We start from the raw sequence: 20,076 nt of genomic DNA, 5'->3' as shown, positions 1-20,076 counted from the left end.
ACTGGGAGACAGAGGCAAAGCTGCTGAGGGCTGCAGCAGAAGGCCCAAACGAGTCTTCGCTTCCAGTCACTGGATTCACTGGTGGGAAGATATTTTTGTCATCTCAAAACTGTGCTAGCCCTCATCAAATACTTTGCTGAAGAATGGGAAAATATATGGAACAAAATCATATCCATCATTTGCTGCAAGTACCTTACTGTACACTTAACACACTGTCATCAGAGGAATACATTGTCGTATATTACAGTGAATAAATACAATTTCCTGTTTTCATCTTGTTTTACTAAGATGCATTTTTAAGCAGTAAATACTTAATATTTGAATGTTAAAATGATAAATATGTGTTTATTTACAGAAAGATACCTTTAATAAGTAAACCACAAGATCTGTTTGACCTGACATCTGTTTTTGGAGGGTGATGGAAAGCACATCTTATGAACAAGTAGACAGTATAGAGCAGCATATAGTTGTTTATACCTATAATAATTTAGCTGTTAAGTTGCATTATAACTTTCAGTGACAAGGAGTACTACATGGTGGAAATTGCTGTCTTCTGTTTGAAGCCTGAAAGTTGTTAGCTTCACTTAGTATTCCCCATTTCTTCCACTGGAAGAGACAGTGAGTACTTGATCCCTTTCTATCATTCCAATGCAGCCGTGATTTTGTGATCTTTGATCCTAAGCTTCTCCATTCCTTTCTTTTTAATATTGGAGTCGAGTCTTCTCAATGAAAGGTTGGTATTAATTTCTCATCATCTGGGGTTGCTTCCCCCCTCTGCTGTGTTTGGAGGTGAGCGATTTGTGACTTTGCCCAGTATTTGTATGGACAAATCTGGTATGAGATCTCATGGACTAATCAAGGGAAGCTTAAGTTCTTGTCTGTAAGTAGTAATGATCTCTTCTAGGCCTGCCATTTTATTTGTAAAGTTTGATTTTTTCCGTATACATTATTTTATATTAATATGTGCATTAGGTCTGCATTTTAATAGCCATTCATGGACTGTTGGTAGGTTTTTTTGCCATTCTTCCTAGGGGGACTTTGTTAAAATAGATTAATATCATAAGCAAAACCTTGTACTTTCTGTGGTTCATCACTCTTCCATTTAGCAATGAACTGAACAATGCACAACTCAGCACAGCTCTCTGTGAAACTCTACTGGTGACCTTTCCCAATTACAAAAATTCTCCATTTACTGCAAACATCTCTTCATATGCTCATCTGGACTTGTGGAGTATTTGCTTTATAGCTGTTTCAAAAGATTGTCTTCTAATTCCCAAAGCTTTGGGAGTTTGGACTGTTGTCATCACAAGTTTTTTTGTTTGTTCTACTGAAATGTTTTAGAAAGCTATAAGGATTATACAGATCAGTGGATTGCTTGGTGTTGTTGTCTACATCCACTATTCAAAATTTTTTAAAAACATTTTTCTGTCTTTCTGATTCTGTTTAACAAAGAGCTTCAGTGTCTCTGCTGTTACTCAATTTTCCCAGACAACATAATTAAAAAACGATGAGTTCAATGAATTTTCAGCATTACTTTGGGGAATTTAGGGGCATGAGGGGCAGTGAATAAGAAATTTTTGTGTTGCAGAGACAAACATGGGATTACGTATTGGAAAGAGTAGAAAATGGATGCTTGGGCATGAGTAAATATATTCTTTCTCTCTTAATTCCCAAAGGCAGCTGGTGGAAAAATAACAGGGAGATGCCTATCCTTACATCATCTGGAGGGTCTGGATCTGAAACAGGGAGAGGAGTGTCTCACCTAAAATGGTGGTAAACACATGCCTAAGAGAAAAACATGATTAATAAATATTCTAACCTCCTCCATTTTCTGAGTAGCTCCTACTGAGTTTTCTCCCAGGTGAGTTCAGTGCTCATTAAGAGATGACATGGGGATGTCATTAGCCTGCAGAAAGCTTTGTCATGTAGGTGTTAAATAAATGTTAGGCCTGTCACACGTGCCTATGGATTTCCTTGCAAGTAAGCTAGGTTTAAATTGAAAGGTTGCAAGTCTAGCAGAAAATAAAATTAGGAAATGCAGCCAGTGAAGAATAGAGCTTGGCATGAAGATAGAAGGAAACTGCAGAAAGAAACCAACATAATATAATAGAAGAAGTCGATATTGCTATTATGATGTGAAAAAATAGCAGACAGCTATTCAGGGAATAACAAAAAAAGAGAAGTAGTGCATTATGCTTAAAATTGCATATTATTTTATTTTTTTTTAAATTACAAAATAGCCTTTACAGGAATATTTTACTGTGTATAATGGGTAAAATGAAAATGCTAGATTAATGTTTGAGACTCCAATTCTATTTTGAACAACTGAAAAACCAACTAAATTTTAATCCATCTTGATTCATGGTTTTAATATGGTATTTTTTCTATTATTTATTTTTGGATTCAAATTTCTGGGACTTACAAAGCTGATTGTAGTTTGTTTACAGTATTTTGTGATCAAATATTTTGTAGACTCTAGATCTCATCTTGCAGAACTCACGCATAGCTTTGTATACATGAGTAATCCCCAGGCTGCTGATTTTTCCCGGACATGGACATTTGCTGAGTCTCTTTCCAGCAAGCCAAAGTGTTTACATCCTTATAGGATAAGACTTCACTTACAGAAAAGATCCATTTATAAAGGTGACATTTGAAATCTGAATCACACAATCTAAACATTTATAGTTGCTTGTCTTTCTGGTGAAGTCTATGTATAAAAAGAAATTAGTATTTCAAATACTTATGTATATATGTGGTTCTGTATATTTATATGTACACATGCTGTACATAATGTGTGTGTATACAGATAGATGGATAGATAGATATAGGGAAACAACTGAGCTAAATTGTCCAATTTTTTTCCATTTGGATTCAATAAGAAAAAAATCCAGACCAAAGCAAAAGTAACTTTAAAGGCTTTCTTATTGCAAATGTGGGCAGGGTTTCAAGACAATCCATAGAGATGGTGCAACAAGAGCTGACTGAGCTGGAACGGAATGACTCAAATGTTTCCTTTTCCTTGCTTTGCTTATCAGGCTGCCAAATTTGATTTCTTTTTGGTATGGCATTATTACTGCTGCTAATGAGAGTCAAGTGATTCTTTTAAACAGAACATTTAATGTTTACTACAAATAAAAAAGAGTCTCAAAATCTTGAGAAAGACTCACAGAGGAGAGATTAATGTGATCTCTCATCTTCATGTCATTTTGTTTAATTGTATTTACAAAGGTAAGCAAAGATTAGGACATTGAAGAGTTTGTGCAGTGGCTGGCTGGGTTTCTAGAAACTATGTGAAAGTTTGTAGAATAAAAAGTGTGACGTTTTGTGTGATGTAGTGTTCTCTTTTAGTTTTCTTTTCTGAGTTGTTTTTTAAGTTTCACTAAGGAAAACAATGAGCGAATGTATTTAACTCCAAATTAGTTTCACTGCCTGTGACATTGCTCTCTTTTTTGGTGTGATCTGTTGTTGTAACTTTCAGATTTTTTTATTCTCTTTCCAATTTGCCACTCCCTGTATCTTTCGGAAACATTTTCTTTCAGCATTCTTTCCCCTTAAATCACTTATTACAACAGACTGCTCATTGCCTGGCTAGTCTGAAAAAGGAAAAATATTACTTGGTACACGGTGTTACCTTAACTAATGACTGTTTTTGGTAAGGAGGATGATGACTGCTAAATGTCAAGTTCTTTGCACTGTGTTAGCCAGACTGGATTTAATAGCCTTTTATTAGCCATTTTTGCTGCTGGTTTCCTTTGTTGCAGAAAAAAAATAAAGAATAAATTAGTCCTTGCATGCTTGATTTATCTCTAGGCAGTGTGAGTGTTGTGACTAGGATAGCATGAAATTCAGTGCAGGCTTCTCACAACAGTGAAATTCAGAGGCTTATAGCCTCTGTCCAATGTCCATCATGCTCTACAGAAGCAAATATTTCACTTTTACAAGATATTGGTTGTCCACTTTAATATAAAATTTCACTATTTGGTGTCTCATGGTGGCTTCTATTTAATGATAGATTATAATCATAATCAGATTAAATCAGTCACCAGTTTTCAAATCTTTAAATTAATGTCTTGTCATTTTTTTAATGGTGACAACAGAGAATTTTTCTTCCCAATTTTTCCAAAATATTTTGAAAAATATGAGGGGCCATGTGTGTTCTGGTACACAGATAACCCTAGCAGGCCATTCAAAACTCAAAAATAAATAAATGTCACATTACATTGTCTGCTAAGATAAAGAGCTAGAGCAGCAGGATGATGGTGTGACATATGTAGATTAAAAAGCACATGGCCTATCAAAGCAGGATACCTTTAAAGGGATATTTTGTCACTCTTTGGGATAATAGCTAATTTGGGTTCAAGAAAGAAGTTTTGGTTTGATGGCATTTTGATAAACTCTCCAAGGAATTGGAGAAGTGATAGTATTTTTTTCTTACAGCCATAAATTGAATGAGAAAATTCAGATCTTTGACTTTGGTAAGGTTGTCAGGCTCCAGTAAAAAGGGCCTAGGTAATTTAATTAATGTGTCAGTAGAAGGAGAGACTTATATCAGGCAAAGAGAACTGCAGACCTGTTACAGAGCTGTAAGAGCAGGGAGAGCAATTTGATTTTGTGAGTTGGTTGCTTGCTCTGGCCAAATTCATGACATTAACTTCCTGGTTCAATTTTATTGCCCTGGGAAAAGCTTAAGTAAATGCAAAAGCACCTATGTAGGGGGTAAAATAAATTAAAATGTTTCCTAGTTAGATGTTTATGTATAGCTAAAGGATGTTAACTTGTAGATTGGAGACTTAGTTATCAGGTGTGTAAATAATGGCTACCAGACAATTATTAAAGGTCTGTAAATTACCTTTCTTAGTATGGTAACATTTATAATTTATTTAAACCAATTTTAAAAACTCAGGATATTGTATTTTTTCCTGAGTTCTCTATCAATAATCTAAATGCCTTGAAATTTCTAAAATTTTGATACATGTTGAAACATTTTTCTTGATTCAGTAAGCAACAGTTTTGAAAACTTAGCCAGAAAATCCTCTAATCCTCCATTGTGATATGAGTATTTTCTTGGATATTTTATACTATGTCAGCTTTGTGTACTTTCTGGAATAGATGTTTTCTTTTTGATATCCTCTATTTTACTTTAAAAATTTGGATACATCTTGCATGGGAATAATTGAATGTAAGATTTAGAAAGAGAAAAAAATATATAAAAGGAGTCTGGGACCAGTATTCATTAGAGATTTCTAATGAACAGTAATTTCTAATTGAACAGTAATTAATTGGCTGAAAGCAAGGTTTATTTAAGAAAAACAACAAAGCAATCCAGCCTTCAGTGTCAATCTTTATACTGGTCATATCTGTATAAAAGATATGTATCCATCAATAGGTGTAAGATAGACTTGTCTTTTGAAGAAATCTGTGGGATTGTCAAATACTTCAGATAGGACAGAGAAAATTTTCTAGTTTTGATGAAGTTGCAATGTGAACAACACTTAAAACAAATATGACAGGTAGGCAAGTGACTTGTGTACAGCCCTCACACTCAGGGATATTATGTAGGCCAGTTTTATAACTCCATGGTGTTTATAATCTCTTATTCATCAGAGAAAGAAATAAGAACTAGCTGTGGTTTGGCACTCACCATTTAACATAATCAAGTTGAATTCAAACTAGTTTTGTCTTTTCAATATTGGTAAAATTTTGAATTCCCACTGTACATAGAACACAAGCCAGATTACTTAGATGAGAGTTTTTCATTACCTTTAATTTAGCTTTTTACTCTGAATATCCACAAGGAATTGTTTCTTAATAGTGCTAGAATAGAGCAAGTGCCTGTCTAGCATGTCAGACATTGTCTGTCACAGAATTTGTGTCCTATTTGGTTGGTTGGTTAATTAAATAACTTTTATATACTTACTGGCTTTTGCAGGCTGACTTCACTTTAAAAATACCTGTATTTCTCTGAAAGAATATTTCATTTTTCAGGAATCAATCTTCTGGACATTGTAAACAAAAAGTGTTTTTTTAAAAGAAGGTTATGATTTGAGTGGAATTAATTTATTTTTTTAACTTTGAAATTTGGAGGTAGTTCAACATGATGGTAGACCCATAAAATAAATGAGTTTTAACATTCAGACCCACATGTAAGAAATTTCTGAAAGCATCAGAATTTGTAAATCTTTTTTAATGCCTTTGGGTATTTAAAATTTGGGGTTTGTTTTGTTTTTTTCTTGATTGGTGTCTCTCTCATTATGTAAATCTGTTGGTTTTAACTGCATAGTGATGAAGCTTCAGTGGGCAGGAAATAAAATGTTCTTTCAGTTCAGGCTTATCTTTGCTGTGTGGTTTGGACATGGGAAGGAGTTGTCCCTCCTGAGCCCAGAGCCCTGTGTAATCTCTCAGGAGAGATTTCAGCCACAGGACTGCTGCAGTAGCACGATATCTGACAACTGAGGAAACTTTACCAGTAGAAAATTTTTCACTTAAGTGCTGAGTTCTGAGTTTGTGACTTGCAGTCTTCAGCCTCTTCAGTTCCTGAAGTGTCTTAAGTGTTTGTGGAAATCCCAGCCACAAACTGGTGTTTGTGTGCCTTTGGATCAGAGGGTATATTTGTACTTCTGACCACTCTTAGAACAGTGATCGTTTAACTGTGGGTCCAGAGGATTCTTTTGCAGTTAAACTTAAAATTTGGTGATTAATATTTCTGGGAAATAATTTTTTCACAGGCTTTTAAGCCAAATATTTGACATAGCAGTGGTCTTAGTTAAGTGCAATATTACTAATTTATATTTCAAGTCATGTAGATGTGTTTTTAGTAGTAGAAAAATTGTAAGAATCTTTTATTCAGAGCTGGAAATTATTTGGTAGATATATCCGGTTATTGAAAGTAAGATTTTTTTTTTAAATGGCTGCAGATAGAATTTTTTTATTATTTAGATTGCATATTAAAAGAAAATAGTAACTCTAATGTATTTAAGTAGTTGGTCTATTAAGTGAATTAATGCTAGTATATAGCTACTTGTTTTCTCCAACTTTCTCTTTGAATTTACAAAACAGAGATTGTACCCTTTTGCAGTAAAAAAAAAAAAAACCCAAACCAACAACTCAGAAACACCCTGTGAAGCTCCTTGTCTTTCTTTTGGCCAGCAGTAGTTGCTCACTCCTGCCCGTGGCCTTCACCATTTCTCAGAGTTAGCTGGAAAAGAAGCAAGGGAGGAACATTTGGTTTGTCTGAATGATTTCCCTGGTTTGGTGGCCTGGTGGTGATGTCTGAGAGAGGGGAGGAGCTGCCTCTTGAGCAAACCTGCTGCCTGCCCCTGGAGCCTCATTAAACCTCAGAGAAAACCATAAAATTAGCTGAATCTGTGATGCAGCTTGAAGGGGCAGGTTTGGGCAAACAGAGAGCTCTGAGTGCCCCTTCTAGAGAAAAAGCCCCCTTGCACTTTCCTTCCTTGCCAGGGATGCGAGTGCCTCCAGCCCCTGCTCTGCTTCCCTGGGCTACTGCACCCACCTGACAGAGCAAACCTATGTTCTACCTCAGAAATGTCTGCAATTTAAACTGCCACAAATTAGTTTTTAATTAATGTCCCCTCTATTGAGTTGTTGTGCTAGGTGTTTATTATGTGGGTATTTTTAACCATCTGATATTCCTTTAAGGCAGGTTTGTACTTAATTGAATATTTTAGAGATAATTCTGGTATTTTCATGCTACTTTAGCAAGAGTAATCAAATGTTTGAACTTTTTTTTACATACACACTAGTCAAAAGTGTTGTTTATGTTTGATCTGAGGAAAGACCCCTTGAGAGTCCCCATTTGCTACTCTGTGTTACTGGGCAGCTTGGCTGCTCTCCATGTGGCCCAAATGGTATTTATATGGCCTGGGTATAGCTAGTTTGTATGGGGTAATTAAAGCAAGAATGTAAGTTGAAACATGTTCAAAATAGAAAAATCAGATTGAATTAGAACTTTAAAAATGGCATTACACTGTGAAGACTGAAGAAGGATAAACTTGTCTTTGATTTTATTCAGAAGTTACGGGTTTTGTATTATGAACAACATGGAAGTGTGTAAAAACATTCTGTCCGCACATGTTTCATATTTTTTTCTGGTATCTTCAGTATTGTGTCAATAGAGTGGAATAATTACAGAGAGATTCAGAAGAGTGCTTTCTAATTGATTGTTGGCTTAATGCTGCCAGTATTAGAACTGCTAGGAAGAGGGTGCATGACAATGCAAAATAGATGTGATCTCCTGAGGCTACTGGGATTAAAAATACTGACAAGAGAAGTAAGATTTACTTGGAAATTTCAGTTACATCCATAATTTTCAGCAATCCAGTTTTTCAAGCTGTTTTTAAAGATGGCCAATCAATTCAATTTAGGTAGAGAAAGGAGAAAAGAAATGTGCAGGGGAAGAAGTTGTAGGCTAGTATTGCTTAGTTCTACTTTTGCAATGTGAGGTAAGAGACAATGGGTATTGACTGAGTCAAGCTATGGAATATAATAAAAATGTATAAAGCCTAATGTTTGTTATTAATCTTCTATTATTCTCTTGATGCATTCTATAAGGTAACTTGTGCATTCTGTAAGGTAGCTTGTCCCCTAATGAGCAGTAGCTCCAAAACTGATTTTTGTTTATAATTTTGGTCTCTGTGTGAGAATGGACATGATGTAAGAGGAAAAGGGAAGCAATAATCAGTTCCCAGATGTTCTCTTCTCTGCATGTCATTAGGCTGGGTACTTTAAGGTTGAATGTCTTCTAGTAACCACTTGCACTACACTTCATAGTGAGAAAACAACTTCTCCCAAGAGACAGGAACGCCCAGTTGCCTGCCTTGAGGCTGTCTGCACTCCTGAGGAATGGGGAGATAAATATCAGGAGTCCTAAGGCCCCTGGTCCTCTGAGTGTTCTTTTACTGGAGCAGGAGGAGCTGGAAGCAGAGTCAGAATGCAGCTAACTTATCTGCTCTTGCAGCCTGTTGTTAACCTCAGGAAGCAGAAAATTCCATTCCAAGAGTTGCAGCTTTTTCATTGAGGTGACCTGGGATTTTCCATGAAGTGGAAGGAAGAGCTGTTGCTTTGTCTGAAACCAGGGATCCAGTCTGCAGCCAAGTGATAGAGTGCCTGAATTTTTGTTGTTACTCTTTATGCAAGCCAACAGTGTTTCCATTTTAATAGTAAAATGCCCTTAGCATTCTACAAGAACAACTCTCCATGTAAATTCTAGCGCCTCCAAGTCTATTGGAATCTAATATACCTGTCACTATTGGAAACAAATGGGAAGTACAAAACAGTTGGAAATATATTCCAACAAAATCTGCCTAGTGTATGGGGAAGAGTGACGCATAGATTTACAATGAATAAAAGCTTTTGAGTCAAATTTAGATGTTATTTTTAGATGCAGTAATTCCTTCAATTTTCCACATCCTTTGGCTTGATGTTGGTCCTGAATTGCAGAACTTCTTTTTGAATTGAAGGAAACAAAATGGGCATTCTTTAGTAAGGTCATTGGCATTTTAGACGCCGGATGTTATTTATTGGCATAATAAACATAATACAAGCTCACATGCACTGCATCAATGAGGCTGCCTGCCCTGAGGAAGGTCCCTGAAACTGCAGTGATGGGGAAACCACACTTTTATTCTGGCTCGTTAGTTTATCTGTCCAGTTTGTTGGTTCATTCAGAGCCCTCTCTCTCACCCCTGTTTTCAGCTGTAGGGTCTTTGTAGCTGAGAGCTCAGCCCTGCACTGATCCTCACCCAGCACAGGGTGCTCCTGTGGCAGATGTGCTGAGTGGCAGAGTTAGAAAGAAGCTTAAGGCACTCTGGTAAAACACAGGTGATTATTCTGTGTTGGTTTTCAATTATGAATATGCGCACTATTTGCATCCATTTTCCTGAGAGAACAAATCTGCTACAGAACAAGTTGTATTTTTCCCTACCCATAGCTATTTGAAGTTTTATGGTTTATTTCTTCTTAAATCTTTCAAGAGCTGCTGCTGCTGCAAAGAAAAAAAAAAAAAACAAAAAAAAAAACAGAAAAACCCCATGAACTTCAGTGTTTGAATTTTTTAAAGAAAAATTATCAGTGCTATTCTTCACTTAAAGGTGTTTGTTTCTGCTGAGCAGAAACTGGAAACAAACATGCTCAAGCTGAAATTTGAAATCAGACTATCTGATTTGGAAGCAGACTATTAGAGACTGTCTAATTTTCAACAGTGAATATAGTTTACTGCTAGAAGGACTAGCAAGCCATTAGATTTTGCTTGATTAATGGTCTTGAATCACAATTTTATATATTTCTCAAAGGGATGGCTCAGCTCTGACAGCAATAATTGCCTTAAGACAGGAATTTCTCTGTTGTTGTGTGACTTATCTTGTGTGAGAGGTTCGGGAATGATAATGTTTCTTTCTGGCTTTCAGTTTTTTCCTCTGAGAATATCAGTATTTCATGGACATAGAGTTTAGAATTAAGCATCCCCGTGAGACAGAGAAGTGGAGAAACAGTATTTATTTTACAGAATGGTACATGGGAGGAAAATAAGACTAATTTATGACTGCATAACGTCAGAATTTCTGTGGTCTTTTCACAGTAGTAATTCACAGGACTGCTAACTTTAAAAGCAAACAAAACTAGTGCATTTGTTTCAGTGGTGCATGCTGAGCCATAAACTAGCCAGCTTCATATTTTGGTGTCTTCTTTAGCCTACTACAGAGGAGAAATGTAACTTTTTATTCAAAAGTCCAGTTAGAACTGCATGTTCTTAAATATTAAAAAGGAAACCAAGAAAAGGTTGCATCTCCAACTGCCACTAGTCCTCTAAAATATTTCAATGTATCATAGCTCTTTACGCAGACTGTGCCAAGCATTAGTTTGATCCAAGACCTTTGCTACCTCAGATTTGTGTTAGTGCAGCATGCAGATACAACTGTCGTGCTCTGTTTTATTGGGCATAGCACAAACACAGGACAAAACATCAGCCCTTTCCCAAGGTCATTTCTGTGAAAAATAATCAGTAATGAAACATATGGCTGTGCTGTCAACAGCCTTTTCATTGTTTGGTTTCAGCAATAGATCCCCCTGAGAGAAATAAAGACAGATTTTGCCTCTTCTTGTAATTTCTCAGACTGCAGAAACAGCAATTGCATCTCTGAATTCTATCCATGCTGGTAAAAGGAGGGGGATTTAGTTGTGTTAGTTTGGTTTTGTTTTGGTGTTGTTTTTTTTTTTTTTTTTTTTTTTTTAAGATGGCATGAGAATTAGAAACCATTATAAAATAAAATTTCTGATTTCAAAATAATTTCTGTAGTGGATGAATATTGAAGGACTCTGAAAGTGGATAAGACAAAGAGCCACAATCACATCATGGTAAAATTTCCATGTATAATTTTTGGCAAGCCTACAGACCTAAAACTTTGGAGCAGCAAATCCCACTTGAGTCCTTTTAATGGAACTTTTAATGGCTGGTTAGAAATATTGGTGACAAGGGCAGCAAAGGGATCTAAAGACTTAGTAAGACAATACTGTAGTGCATTTGATTGAATTAACATGTAAATGTTTTCCTTTCAACTGTAATGGCAAGATAATTGTTAGTTAAAACAAATCCTTAGCTCTTGGAGAAGGATATGTAATAAGCTGTGTGTTCACCAAAGCTGTAGCTGAAAAAATAGTTCTTAAGACATGTGAATTCAAAGTTCCTGTTAACAAATCATACATATTTGTGCAAATCAGATATTATTTGAATTAGATAATTGGTATATCATCTAGACTTCATTATTTATATTTTCTGAAGCATGTGTTTATGATCAAGGCGAGTACTGCCGAATGTTCTGCATCCTGTTCAACAGATTTCAATATTTTTGTGGTCCTACCATTTACTTTTGGTACTGAAATTACAGTATACTAAGTACTACTGGCTATGATGCACCCTCACTGTATAAGAATAATGTTTTAATTTCCCATCTCAAAATGCAGTGGCTTTTTTATGTGCTGCATGCTAATGTACAGATAATAAAAATATCTCAATATAAATTAGAGAAAATTACATATTGTATGTAATAATTAGACTGGGGAAGATTAACCCAGCAAATGAAACACCAATAAAAAGAAGAATGATATAATTTTGTTTGTAAAAGAAGTTCTAGGGCTAAATCTGAAAAGGAGGCAAAAAAACACTCCAAAAACTTGGTTTCTCTAGTATTCCAACCAGTGTTACACTGCTAACAGATGATTACTGTAAGTAGTGCTGCAGCTGCAAGTAGGATTTGGTTTTATGTTTTTAAGTGGTGTCTGTGTCTCTGTTTGTTCAACAAAGTGACACATTTTTTTTACAAAGCAGTAGTTAAAGCAGCATTAAAGTGTCATTGACATCATCCAGTTACTCCACTGACTTGATTATATAACCTCTTTTGTGCAATTTTCATGCTCTGCTCCTTTTGAATGTTTTTACTATGCTGATGGCTGTTTTTCATTTCCTGCTGGGATGACCTTGAATAAAAAAAGAATAAGAATAAAGTAGACATAAGCAATGTAGCCTTGCTGGCATTTGCAGATCTTTTGTTCTGTATTGAGAAAGAGCAGTTTGGTGTTCAAGGTATAGGTTATTTCTGCTGAATAGTAATTCATCTGCAGTGGTTAGGAAAAAATGTGTCTTATTTTGTTCTTTTGAGTTAGCAATGGTAAAATCAATGGTAAAACTTTACGAACACGTCATAAAAGTGTTAAATGCATGATGGCAATTATGTAAACTTCAATTATTGATTTACCTTTTAAATCTAATAGATCTACAAATCTAATGTTTGTCTATTAATTTGCTCCCTTCCTTTTTTTTTAAAAGGAAAATGAGATTAGCTAGTTTGCACCATTTTTCCAGATCCAGTATATATCACACAGCTGAAGGAATTTATTTTCCATTTTGTCACTTCTTGTTGCCAGTCAGCATTTCATAACTAGCCTTACAGATGTATGATTGCACTGTGTTTCACATAAGAATCTTTCTCAGACTGTTTATATCACTTAATAGCAGAATGTTATGACAGTGATAAATGCATAATTTTAAAACTTGCATTATTTCTCCCACTACCTCCTTTTAATTTATCAGATTAAAGTAATGAAGATTATATTACCATATACTTTACAATCACTTATAGAGAAAGAAGTTTAGCTTTAAATAGTTTTCACCGGACCTTTAAAAAGCCTCTACCTTCGCAGCAGAGGTTGGACATTTGGGAACCTGTCCATTTTTAAAATACTTAAGACAGTAGTGTTCTTTCAGATTTTCTTTTCAGCTTTTACTGCTGTGGTGATTTTGCTTAGCTGAGGAAATAACTCTAAATTTTAAGTTCATTCATGTCTTGAATCAATGCTGGTGAACCCTTGAAACAAGGTAATGAGATACTTGCCTCCTTTTATTTTTGCTAATAGAAATCAGGATTTGGTTTTATTGGTAAATGCTTTAGTATTTTGCTGTCAAATGAGAACTGGTAATAAAAGTCATTAATGGGTCAGCATGGCATTTGAAACAGCGTATTTATGACTAAGTTGGTTTCATCCAAATTGCCTTTGTCTTGTCCAAAGCCAACAGATATACAACTATTTTCAATTTCAAGTATGAAATCAGATGCTTTCAATGACAGGCTAAAAAAAAATGCAGCTCTTCCAAACTTCAGTTTAAATACTTTGTTCTAGTGTGCCAGTGGTAAATTTGCTTTATTCTGTATTTACAGATACTGGTTTTGGAGACACTCCTAGGATTAGGTGGTTTTAAGGAAAAATGTTTTGTTTTGCTTACTCTCCTTTTCATGTAGTGTTCTTTAGCATGAATGTGTGAATGTGATCTTTACACTGTGATACCTGGGAGCAATATGCTGATCAATAGTCCCTAAAATAACTATAACAAATGCAAGTGCAATTTGGTGTTTAGGTTGATCTGTTGTTTGCATTTAGTGTTATTAAGCAAAGTAAGAGGATATTTTCATTTTTGGACTAGAAAAGCTTAAAACAGATCCTCGGAGATGAACAAATTATTAAAGGGATCTTCTGAAGTTGGGAAGTTTAGACCATATGAAGTAGGTCTAACAAAAAAGTACTAAGTAAGACATAGCTTTATGTTGCACAATTGGTTGGTGTCAGGGCAACTAATGAGTGCTTGGTTTGACCAGCTGTGTGTCTTCCTCAGCCTTAACAGTGAAAACAATTAAAAATTTATTCTTCAGTGTGACAAGGAAATGGGATCAAAAGTCAATTTTTGTATTTATCTTTTTCAGTATCTATTGTATTTGTGAGGACCCTTGTGGCAGGAAGGAATGATGAATCTGACTCCATGTTCTCAGAAGGCTAATTAATTATTTTATGATACTATGTTAAATTAAAGAATACTATACTGAACTATACTAAAGAATACAGAAAGGATACTTACACAATGCTAAAAAGATAATAATGAAAACTCGTGACTTTCTCCAGAGTCCCGACACAGCTTGACACTGACTGGCCATTGAGTCAAAACACACCAGAAATCCAATGAAACAATCAACTCTTGGATAAACAATCTCCAAACACATTCCACATGAGCAAAACAGAGGAGAAGCAAATGAGATAATTATTGTTTTCATTTTTCTCTGAGGCTTCTCAACTTCCCAGGAGAAAAATCCTGAGCAAAGGGATTTTTCAGAAAATGTGAATGCCTCAAGTATCGGGAGAGATATAAACAGAAGATCAAATTACACGTTGTGCTTAAAATCTTCCTTTTGCAAATAGAATTCCCCTCTCAAGCATTTTTTAATAACAGGTGTCCAAAGCAAAGTTATCTCCCTTACTTAATCTAAGATTTTGGGGCTGTGTTGGTAATTCTAAATTTGAAATCTCTTTAATTGTCTCATTTCTGTGACATGCAGAGTGAGTTTTTTGTGAATGTCCTGATGTTATGCTATGCATACATACAATATCTCCCAAGATAGATGTTTTTAATTACATTATCACTTAATACGTTGTTTTATATCCATGTTACAATTGGCTAATTATATGTGTATATATAGAGAAGGATGACTGTAGAGGAAGCAGTAGCATAACATGTTAAATTTTGGGTTTAATTTTTTTATTAAAGATCTTAGTATTGGATCATGACAAGTTTTTTTTCTGACACAGATTAAAATTGAAAAAAATTAAAGCCATTTTTAGTATGTTTTCTAGCAATGAGGGGATCTCTGGGACATCTTCCAAGCTCTAATAAGTCACAGGATGCCCGGTTCTCAAGGAGAGATGAGAAGTGCATGGCTGGGTTGGATCAAACAGAGGAGAAGCCCTGGTATCTTTCCTACTGCTGCTCCAGCAGTTCTTTATAAGGAATTTTCACATTTGTCCTGCTTAGGATGGCACTTTTTGTAATAACTGCTGACTAATGAGGGCTTATTTTTTGAGATCAGTAGGTTACCATTGATGGAGTGATGACTTGGAGTGACCAGTTTTGGTGTGGAGTATGCACAATCTGATCCAAAGGTGGCTGCCTTTTGATGTGCCCATGATATGTTCTTCACAACCTTACTTTAAATCCAGTTGACTTAGTTAATGATTTTTCTGAATTTGATGAAGCAACAGAATCTTTAAAATTCAAACATATGCAAAAAGGGACCTGAAATAATATTATTGAAATATGTCAAGTCTAACCCTTTATAAAATAATGAAATTATAATCCTTACCTTTCCACCCTGTATGTTGCTTAGAAATAACTAGAAAAAAAGGAATAAAGGAAAACTGCACTTTAGGCATTTTATATAAAATGTTGCACTTTTACATTCAGTGTATGGTTTGATCTAAGCAAAAACAATCCCTTCTCTCATAGAGATTTCAAACAGAAACTTCTTTAATTAGTCCTTCTTGTAAGTTGCTTGATGTTTGAGGTCAATTTTGTACTGTTTGCTGTGTACCCTGTGTGACTGTCATATGTCCAAATATTTATTAAGGTCTTTAGTGTTTATAAAGTGTTAATTTGTAAACTTGCAATGAATTCATATGGCCCAATGTTGCCATACCCCATTAGGATGTTTTAAGAGAGAAACCCTATTTTTCATTACTGCACACTGCCAGTGCAAGCTTTAAAGAATGTCCTGTCCTACAGTGCCAGGATGTGCCATGGAAGCATTGGATCTCATGGGACAGCAATGGTTTTTAATTTTTATATACTTAGAAATTTTCACTGTGTTTAATTAAATAAAAATCTTTTTAAAAGTTAATTTTCAATGCTAAATTAGAAATAGTTTAAAATGGGTGCTGTAAAGAGCGGAGATAAATGGATGCTGTTAGCTCACATACAGAATTTATTAAGAACAGGATTAATTTTCATCCAGACAAAAAGTGTCTGCAGCACATTTCTCATTTGCTTTGTGACTGAAAAGGAAACATACACAAATACTATATTTACTTCCATGCCATCCATGTGGGCCTTAGGGATCTTCCCAGAGCCCTGTTCAGGTAATGGAATGCAGAAGCTGGCAAGGCCAGAGTGTGTGTGCACACCCTGCCTGGCACATGTCCTGGCCACGGCTGCTTGCAGGGCCGTGGGACCACGGCCATTCCCAGGCGCTGGAATGTGAATCTCAGGAGCATCCAATTGCTAAATTGACCGCCTGCTCCCTGGCACGTTCTTGGCCCACGCAGCCTCGCGCTCTGCCGAACATTTCCTGGTCATGCTCCATGGATTAGCGCCGAGCAGAGCTCCTGAGTGCAGCCAGGAATAAAATAACCCTTGAGAGTGTTCAGTTTGCTGGCCATCATGGATGTGTTTTGTTTGTTATTCAAGCAAGACATGCTTCAAAATGTTGGGCTTAGCTTCTGGGGAAGCCTGTGTAGCTAAAGTGGATTTTTCAGCTTGAATTATGTTGTCTAGCTACAATTTTAAGAAATAAATGTTTTCACTTTGAAACACATAGTAAAAGAGACAATCTGAATTAGGTGTAAGAGGTTTTTATTTTAAAAACCAAATGCATGATATTTAGTTTTGAATTGTTAGGCAAAAGTTGTTAAATACCCTAAAATTCAATGCCATCATCACAGGTGTTTGCATTTCTTTAATTGGTCATTTCATTTACTGTTTAGAGATTAGGAGAGGGAAAAATGACAGTGACAACTGAGTGGCTTCCCTGAGTCTGCTGTTTTAACCTCCTGGTGCACTCTGGCCGGTCAGTGGGAGTCAGGCTTGCTCCGGTCCAAAGCACAGCATCCAGCCAGGATATGTCAGCTTGTAAGAGTGAAATGGGGAGCAGTGAACAAGGTGAAAGAGAATTGAATGGGCAGGGAACAGGCTTTTGTGAGTGAAAGTCATGTGGCACGGTTGGGCCGGAACTAGTCAGGAAAAAAGGGTCAAGAAACCTCATCATGCTGGTTGACCACACATTATTTCAGCAACACAAAATGCCTTTGAAGATCTGCTCCATAATGGCCTATTTGTGCTACCCATACTAATTTTTCAGTTTTAACACAGTCCTCATTCCTGCCATTCACTCTCCGAGGGGACAATTCCGATTGCTGTTGGGCTTTTGCTCTGAGCTCTTCTGTTCCCTGAAATAATTCTGTTATCATAAGCTGGATATGGTGTCCGTGCTGTGGGGGCATGGCATTTCTCTGATCTCTGCCAATTCTGTTGGATGCAATCTTTCGCTTCAATAAATAATCTTGCATATCTTTTTCCCTAGCAGTTGAAAACTTGGTTTACAGAGATTTCCTCTATTGTTTATGTGAATTGTATATACCACACCCCATAAACTAATGCATGCAATGAAAATTCTATTTCCTTTATTCACTTGTTTATTTTCTTGTTGTATAGGGAAATTATTACAGTTTGACAGATTTCTTCTTTAGAAATCTTCAGTGGTTATGATTTAACTTTTATCTTCTCAATTTGTGAGTTGTTTAACTCTTTATTTTGGGGGATTTTTGTGCTGAAAATTAATGAAAATACTTTGAGTGAAAGATAAATATTACTTCCTATGAAAGAGGAAATATTCTTTGAATGAATGGACCAAAATTATAATCCTACATTTTAGTAAGGTTAACATTGTTTTTTCCCTCCAATTTTAATTGTAGTACTGACTTTGAACAATACATATATATTCTTCATAATTTTACTTACAGATACAAAATATACTGTGCTCTAGAGAAAATTTATGTGCTGTGTTTTATTGCAGCTCCTTTTTCTCATATTTTTATGTAGAATGAAAATGAATGGGTAGAATTTCAAACCTGATGTCTTCTTTAGCTTTAACAATATGAGAAGGCAATAGTGTTAGGAGTTGAGATAAGTATCACTATATATGATGTTACATGCAGCTTGGTACTGCATGCAATAATGCATGTAATTACTTTGCCTGGTGTTCCTAATCCCCAGATATCCTCAAGAGTTACTGCAGAGTAGATTGGATACATCAAAATGGGGTTGATTTTGCTGCTGACCCAGGGGGCTGGCTCCTTGCTTGCATTCATGAAAGTTTTAAATTTTTATTTATTGCCTTTGCGCTGATGTAGGGAATAGGCCTACTTGTCATATGGATGAATGTACATTATTTTATATCTAAAAAAAGAGGGTTTTAGGAGCTAAATACTGCTAGTTGTAATGGTAATTTGAGGCTTTTGAGAAACACTGTTTCCAATATTCCATTCAAGAATATTGATTTTTTGCACTTTTGAATATCTTAATCAAAACTAAAATGCTCTTTTGGAACAAAATAAGCTTTCAGATAATCTAGAAAAATCAAGAAAAGTAAAGTGGTATGTCATGTCCAATGATTCTTACTGAGGGATCTGCTGTATCTTCTCTCAGTGCAGGATATGACATTCCATGGTTGTTTGGAATATCTTGGCACCTGAGGTTCAGAGGCAGCATCTCCTTCTCATCAGGAACGTATGTGTATGACACATGAAACATCTGAGTGATGGGCAAAACAATGCTATTAAAGTAGAACTAAATAAGTGCTTTTGTGAAGAACAAGTTAGGGTTTTGAAAATTTGTGTTTCTAAATCTGGAAATCCTCAGTTTGCTGAGTGTTGTGTAAAGGGGCTTTCCAGCACATCTACTGGCAGTTTAACTACACATCTAAAGAGGAGTTAGGGGTTTGCATCCCTCATTTACTCCAGTCACTGATCAAGTATTTTGGTGGAGTGCAATGCAAACAGAACCACCTGTCTAATCCTTTCCCTGCAATGAACAGTAGGCCACTTCCTAAACCACTAACATAGAAAAAGTCCTTCTGAGGCCATTATTCCAGAGCTGAACAAGTCCTGATGGGTGGATTCATGAGGAATGATGCTTAAGTATGTTCTTCATAAAAGACTTCAGACAACTATTCCTGCCATTAGTGCAGCCTCAGCCAGTGGGGTTGTGTGGGATTGGGATGCAGCTGATTGAGTTTTGTCTACTCTTCTGTATTTCCTTTAACCAAATTGCAGAGAGACTTTTGTTAACATATTACCTGTGAAAATGCAGAGCACGTTTGTTTTAATTGTTTTAATTGCATGGTGCAAAGATTACAGTTGTGACACATTTGTGAATCCTCTCCTAAACTTGTCAAACAGCCTTTGGAATTGTTTTGGTTGTGTTGTGTTTTATGGACAGAAGCTGGTCAGTCATCACAAAAGACTTGTGCTTAGTTCATTTTTTCATGTTAAAAAATACTAAGCTTTTTTAATAACATGGGGTTTTTTTTCTTTTTTTATTCTACAGAGACCTGAGGTTTAATAGGATTAAAGAAATCCAGCCTGGAGAGTTTAGAAGGCTTAAAAACCTGAACACACTGTAAGTCCTTTTTCAACCCTAAGACCCTTTTCCTTTTGACTTAATATGATCAATTTGATGATGTGTCATATTTGCTTACCTTTCACAGGTAAGTAGTCTCATAAATTTGAGCTGTAGCATTGACACAGATGGGAGAAGTGGGGGTTAAGACCAAAATATCTGAAGGCAAAAACACGTGTATGTTTATCAAAATAAAAAGAAAATTATTTGCATACTAGTATTTTACTGATATACTTTAATTGAATTTCATGAAAAAATGCAGACCATTATTGTAACTTTTTTTTTTTTGACAGGGT

The 20,076-nt window shown here is 35.7% G+C and overlaps 1 protein-coding gene across 1 annotated transcript in view; it reads left to right on the top strand.

Annotated features, from left to right (window-relative positions):
- PXDN (peroxidasin) overlaps positions 1 to 20,076 on the top strand; it is an 81,593-nt gene that overhangs the window by 5,767 nt on the left and 55,750 nt on the right. Inside the window, exon 2 of the mRNA XM_063150772.1 lies at positions 19,709 to 19,780. Within this exon, the coding sequence (XP_063006842.1) occupies positions 19,709 to 19,780 (72 nt within the window). The remainder of the gene's footprint in view (positions 1 to 19,708; positions 19,781 to 20,076) is intronic.

The sequence above is a fragment of the Melospiza melodia genome, chromosome 3 (assembly GCF_035770615.1).
Source record: "Melospiza melodia melodia isolate bMelMel2 chromosome 3, bMelMel2.pri, whole genome shotgun sequence".
NCBI lineage: Eukaryota > Metazoa > Chordata > Aves > Passeriformes > Passerellidae > Melospiza > Melospiza melodia.
Note: the sequence above shows the minus strand (reverse complement) of the source record. Positions and strands in the feature narration are given on the sequence as shown.